The 7102-nt window shown below is 39.8% G+C and overlaps 1 protein-coding gene across 1 annotated transcript; it reads left to right on the plus strand.

Annotated features, from left to right (window-relative positions):
- The first annotated feature begins 885 nt into the window (after positions 1–885).
- On the plus strand, positions 886–2435 carry LOC148803300 (uncharacterized). The gene has a single exon (XM_088886709.1). It carries the CDS (start codon positions 1073–1075, stop codon positions 1343–1345), a length of 273 nt encoding a protein of 90 aa, XP_088742835.1. The 5' UTR covers positions 886–1072; the 3' UTR covers positions 1346–2435.
- The last annotated feature ends 4667 nt before the right edge of the window (positions 2436–7102 follow it).

Genomic DNA, 7102 nt, shown 5'->3' on the forward strand with positions numbered 1-7102 from the left:
TAATTAAAAAATACTTGTATTTTTTATTTTTTCTTTATTTAAATTGGTACATATTTTTCTTTAAATAATTTATTAATTTTTAATGAAACAATTCAGATCGGATCAAATTCAAAGATCTGACTTATCAATAGGATCCGGATTCAGATAGAGGCCTATCAGATCCGACCAAATCTGTCATAAACAGTATCAGATTGAGTACCAATATACCCTGAATCGAATAGAATCCAATCCGTTTGCATCCCTAGATATCTACTAATACTTACCTTGTTATATGATCTTTCCCACCATCCACAATCCGTTGGTTGCCTACCCTGGCCAGGATTAGGTTATAAGCTGATTTTAGTAAAAAATTGCCTACTTCGTTAATCAACTAAAAAATTGTCATTAGGGCATGCATATACCACGAAACCTCCATTGGTTGAAGACACATCTCACCCACGTGCCCATCAGCTCAAGATCCAATACAGAACCTCCAACTAGCAATTGACATGAAAGAGTGAGAAACACCAATGAAAGACAAGACAACAATATATATCAGAATTGCCAAAGGAAAAGAAAACAATCCAATTGAATCACTCCAATGATTCTGGCAAAAGCGGATTAATGGAAACCACGCGCTCATCAGTCAACCAGTGGGCACAAGTTTTTGATTCATTTGAGACTGGAATTCCTGATTATACTCCTCAGATGGCTATCCACACGGGCTCTTGTAGCCATTCATGGAGCATACAGTAAAGGGCAAGCTAGTAAAACTCGTCCAGCTTGTAGTAGGAAGAGATGGTGGATTCCTTTCTTATTTATCCATCATTTCTTTCTGCCTTTGTTTGTTTGTTTGTCTGCTTCTTTCTTCTTATTGGACGCCCAAAAACTCAAACCATTGGCGTTGCAGAACCATGTATGTCTGAAACTGCTACTGGTTTTGTTGTACTGAATTTTATGAGTTTGATCACTCTCCCTCACCCCTCTCTCTATATATAACAACCCCAGCTCCAATCTGCTTCACCAAAGCACAGACTCACAAGCAATACTTCTAAACCAAAATTCAGAAACAATCAACAAATAGAAAAGAAAGATGAGTTCCACAAGCCGGGCTTGGGTTGCTGCTGCAAGCATTGCAGCTGTGGAGGCGTTGAAAGATCAAGGCATCTGCAGATGGAATTACACTCTGAGGTCGTTGCATCAACACGCCAAGAACAACCTGGGATCGTTTTCACAGGCTAAGAGGAGCATCTCTTCTTCCTTAGCGATGGCCTGTAACAAGACATCGAGAGATGAGAAGCAGATGAAGCAATCCGAGGAATCTCTGAGAAAAGTTATGTACTTGAGCTGCTGGGGTCCCAATTGATCCATCCCCACACCTCCCTTAGCACTACCGGTGTTATAGATTTTGGCCCAGCAGACGAAGAATGGCATATTAAATTGGGGTCAACGGACAAGAAGCTGAGATGGCAGCACCCCCAGCAAACTTAAACGTTGCTCATCGAGGGAGGCTGAGAATGAAATATACCAAGAATTTTGTAATTACTGCATATAAACACCATTAAATTGTTATACAAATATATACTTAATATCTCAAAATCTTCATTTTTTTTTCTTTTGGACTTCATGATACAACGGTGATATATAGATGTTTCATGGATGGGTTGAATCACGATTGATTTCCTGGATATGTGGACAATGCAGAGGTTTGGCTATTTATGAATCATCCGTTCTTCAATAGGTGATGATCATCCAAATTATCCATCCGAGGAGAACGAGACTGACCTTCTCTTGAGAAACTTCCTTCAAATTATGGCTGTTATTTAATAGGTTAGACCTTCTTTCAAGGCAAATTTGGTTTAAGCAATACACATAATAGCTTATGATGGAGTCTGTAACATATCTACTTAGTAACCCACAACAATATGTGTTGGTGCCTTGAATTCCTGTTCCTGTTGCGATCTCCCTCCATGTCACAACCTGAACAAAATTGAGAAAAATTTTGATAGTAATTTGTGGTGGAAGTGGAAGGTATGCACTCATAGAGATATGTGGAGATCATTAGTACCCATGTCTTGTAGCATATTGGATCATCTAGTAGATATCTGATCTCGCAGCATAGCCAATTTTGCGGCTTATCCAATGTGGCTCATCTGAATCTTGGTTGATCTTGCAATTAGGATTTCCTGTGATCTTGTTAGACTCGGAGGAGTGATGTTCTAGGAGGATCAATATCAGTAAGTTAAGAGCATTCAGAATAGGGGTTTAATTTTCTCATATAAATAGCTTTGTATCTTACATAGAAATTTGTCTTGTATCTTGGGGTCCTAGAAAGAAAAATATAAGTGTGAGACAAGGGAGAGGGATATTCAAGTCGTATTGGGAGCTAGTGCTTTGGTAATGGGATGTAAACATTGTAAATTCCCATTGTTGATAGTGGATTTATTCTCCTTTAAGCTTGTGGACTTAGGCTATAAGCCGAACCACTTAAATCTCTTTGTGTTTTGTGTGCTCTGTTCTATGTGTTTCTTTCTATTTTCACTACTTTCCAGTCGTTTCTATCATTCTTGTGTTTGTTATACAGCAACAAAATCTTATCTTTCTATTTCTCTAGTTGTTGTAGCCTAGTTAGAGTCCGTGTTTCCCTTGGAAGAGTTATAGTTGATTTTAATATCTTCTATCTATAAAATTATGTTTTGAACATATCAATCAAATCGACAATTCACTTCACCATCCTTTAGATTTTATGGTATCAGAGCGGGAGATAATGGTTACCAACGTTTGCTCTTCTTAAACTTCTCCAATCTCAACTTTTGTAAACCCAATCTCGTCAACTTCAGATTGGCAACATCGTTACAACAAACCTCGGTGGGGTCCTGAAAATGAAATATACCAAGAATTTTGTAATTACTGCATGTAAACACCATTAAATTGTTCTCTTACACAAATATATACTTCCTTATTATCTGGAAGTCTTCATTTTCTTTTCTATTGGCCTTCATTATCCAACGGTGAATATATAGATGTTTCATGGATGGGTTGAAACACGATTTATTATTTCTTGGATATGTGGAAAATGCAGAGGTTTGGCTATTTATGAATCGATCATCCGTTCTTCAATAGGTAAGGATCATCCAAGTGAGAATCACATTCCTGATTTTAGAAAACTGCATTTTCAAGGATCAATCTTGAACCTAAACCAGACCAGATCTGAAACCAAAAGGGAGTGGAGGGTTATACCTGATACTAAGTAACAATAACCTCCAATGAAGGTGTTCACGCCCAAGGAAAGATCCAAAGACTACTTCCACCGAAGATGACACGGTGCAGGATGAAACAAAATCTGCAGGATGGCTCTTCAGTAAGAACCTGATTTTTTAGCAAGAATTTGATGGAGGGCTAGTGAGCAAAACTTCTGATTACCTTTTCTGCCAAAATGTAATATCAAGAACACTTCTTGATCGCTCCCACAGGTGGAGATCGAACTGGTATGGCAGCAAGAGTAGGAAAGAGCAGAAGACAGGAGCAATCGAACTGCAGGTTCTTCTCTCTTTGTAATCTCTTAATTAAGAATTGTATGTTGAAGATTCTCTCTCTCCTCCTCTATTTATAGCCTTTAAAGAGAGCATCTCCTAATCCCATTAGGTGTTTCCTAATCCAAATCTTATATTTGGATCTGGACTCTATTTAAGAGATAAGGATAATCCCTTATCTTATCTACAGATAAAGATCAGCCATCCTAATCTGATTAGGAGTTTCCTAATCCAAATCTTTATTTGGATCTGGATTCTCTAAGTGGATAGGGACAATCCCTTATCCTATCTGCTGATCTAAATCCCAGAACCGCCCCTCTTTAATTAATCTCATTAAGCCAGTTGAATTGGGCTTTAGGCCCATTAAGTCCATCTGCTCACTTACCCTCCAAATTGCTACCCAGTTGGATATCCTTGTATGGTGTGGGACCCAAACATTGATTTACACATCAGCCACATGGGTTTAGCCCAGCCTCTATTATAAGGCCTGGTCGAATTCACTGTAGGAGACAGTGAACCCCTGAGTCCATTACCATGGGCTCTTAATGAGCCCAACATTTACACTAAATGGTCCTTGGGTCAAGCCACCGTATAAAAACACAAGGACTGTGGGCAGATGCAAGATTAGCCCATCAGGTATTACCCTCAATGGTCTTATACTTAACCTCTCAGCCCTTAATGATCAAACACTGCCCGACAAGAGAGGATCTTTCCCTCGGCTATAAGGTACAGTGCTGCACTCTCTACTCACATGGATCCCTGGAATTAAAACCTTTTGCAAACATTTTGAAACCATAATATATATATATATATATATATATATATATATATATATATATATTTTGCAAAACAAATTTCAACGGTTGAAATCGACTGCCAGCACTTTTGGTTTCCATCAGAGAGAGTGCATTCCTGATCATTCACTTTGTCCGACAAAGGGGCTGATCCAGTCACTATGGTCACCCACTCAGATGAATTCTCGGACTGTCCCAACATACCCAGGTTTTGACCCCCTCTAAGGATCTCACTAATTGGCATATCAAAGACAGCCCAATCTGACCCCTAGTGTAGTATCATAATCGAGTGTAGGGGTCAGGTGTAACATTCTAGTTTTTCCCATCTATCTCCAAGGTCTAGGGCAATACTGGAATTCTGGTCCAGTTCAGGGTTTCATGAAAACCCACACTGCATGTACCTCAGGTCTCACCCTGACATCTGAGACAAGCCACCCCAACCAACTTTGTGGCCCATCAGTGTCAACCTTGGTAGGATAAATCTCCCCAGATCTATCCAATGGTTGTGAAGATTCTAACTAACACGAGCCTTATATGTGTACAGTTTAAGGGTATTACACAGAAACACACCATGATAACATGAATCAAATATGTACTTTATTCATTTACATTGAATGTCATAATGTACATCATTCTGATTGGAGCTAAGGGTATACACTGTCTAACAGAGATAACCACCAGTAGAACACTGGTTGTCGGGGCAACTGACCTAATCAGCATTAGAGAAAGCCTGAAGAGTGAGCAGAGCTGAAGTGGAGTAGAAATGGAGTCCATGATCGATTGTGTTCTTGAGGTACTGTAAGATCCATTTCATAGCGGCCTAGTGTTCCGTCGTTGAAGAGTGAAGAAACTGACAAACTTTGTTGATGGAGAGCAAGATATCCAATCGTGTAATAGTAAGATATTGGAGTGCACCAAAGATACTTTGATACAACAATATTCCAATACTCCGAGGGATCTTTGAGAGAGTCACCACCGACCATAGAAAGCTTAGAATTCATAGCCATAGGGGAAGTGAGAGGTTTGGCCTCAGCCATGTTAGCATGCTTTAGGAGATCCAAGATGTACTGCCATTGTGTGAGAATAATGCCATAAGGTTGATCTGTAATCTCCATGACAAGTAAATAGTTTGCTGGACCAAGATCTTTCAAGGAGAAGGTCCTACCCAAAGAAGAAACAAAGGCATCAAGTGCAAACAGTGAGGAGCCAATAAGGAGTATGCCATCAACATAGGGGGCTGACATGCAAAATCAACTAGGAGGAGATGAGAGCTGAGACGAGAATACCATGCTCGAGGAGCCTGACGTAGGTTGTAGAGTGCTTTATTGAGTTTATAGACATGATGAGGGTTAGTGAAGTCCTCAAAACCTTTCGGTTGAAGAACATAAATGTCCTCAGAGACATAACCATTGAGAAAATCATTGTCAAATCTAACTGCCAAAGGGGCCAACTAAGAGTAGTGGAGAGAACAAGAATAGTATGGATGGTGACCGGCTTCACTACCAGATTAAAAGTACCCATGAATCTTAGAGCTTGATTGAAACCCTAAGTGACCAGTCGTTCTTTACATCATTCAACAAACACGTTAGCCCGCCCTTTGGGTTTGTATACCCATTTTGTGCCAACGACTTGCATATGAGGTTGATAGGGTACTAAGGTCCATGTGCTGTTAGCAACAAGAGCATGGAATTCTGGAGACATTGCCTTGTGCCAACATGGTTCTTTAATGGCTTATGAAAAGCAACTAGGCTCATGAAGATCATCATGAAGAGCAACAAGAAGAGCCTTCGGAATAGGGTACATAGTAGACAAAAATATGAGATTGATTGTGTAAAGAGCTCGTTAGGGAACACGTGAGCATAGTATGAGTCCGGATGGAGGGTTCTAGGACTGGTTGAGTAGCGTCAAGAAACTCTTGTATAAGCTGAGTGCCACACGGAGGAGGAGGAGAGGGAACATCACAAAAAAACAACACTGTCTATAGGCGGAGATGGAGTAGCTAGAGACAAAGTCAAGCAAGAAGATTGGGCCAGTTCGACATACTATGTAGAGGGAATCACCAGCGTTATAGCTGACAAAGATGCAATGAAGTGAACCAAAGTAGAACTTGTTGGGGTTGTATGACCGAAGTAGAGGATAGCAAGCACAACCTAAAGTGCGTAGCATTGTATAATTAGGTGTGGTGCCGAATAGTGTTTCAAAGGGAGGTTGATTGTGCAACACCTTGGTATGAATCCGATTAATCAAATAAACTGCCGTAGAGGCTACATCATCCCAAAATGTAAAGGGGAGAGTTGAGGGAGGATTCCAATAGAGATAGGGTAGAATCGATGATGTGGCGATATTTTCTTTCATCGGAACTTATGTTCATCAGTGTGTGGGCAGGCAAGGTGATGAGTGATATTGTGTTCAAGCAGAAATGATGACAGCCATCCATATTATCCTCTGTAGTTGGACTATAAACCCTTAATTTTTTTCTTAAACAACACTTCTACATGCCTCTTAAATTTAAGGATAATGTCAAATACATCAGACTTATTTCACATCAAGGATAACCAGGTAAACTTGCTATAATCATCGAGAAAATTATAGAATATCTGTAACCATTATTGGACACAATAGTGGATGGACCCCAAACATCTGAGAAAATTAAATCTAGAGGAGCGCTAGATTGACTACTAGAAGAAAATAAATGCAACCTACGACTCTTCCCTAACTGACAAGACTCACAAAAATGGAACATCGTTGGCATAAATGGGAGTCCGAACATAGAGATCACTTGCCATACCACTTGAA

This window comes from Nelumbo nucifera, chromosome 1 (assembly GCF_055504915.1).
Source record: "Nelumbo nucifera cultivar China Antique chromosome 1, China Antique-T2T, whole genome shotgun sequence".
NCBI lineage: Eukaryota > Viridiplantae > Streptophyta > Magnoliopsida > Proteales > Nelumbonaceae > Nelumbo > Nelumbo nucifera.

Coding starts and splice junctions, on each gene's coding strand:
- LOC148803300 (XM_088886709.1), top strand. CDS start 1,073: ATGAGTTCCACAAGCCGGGCTTGGGTTGCTGCTGCAAGCATTGCAGCT.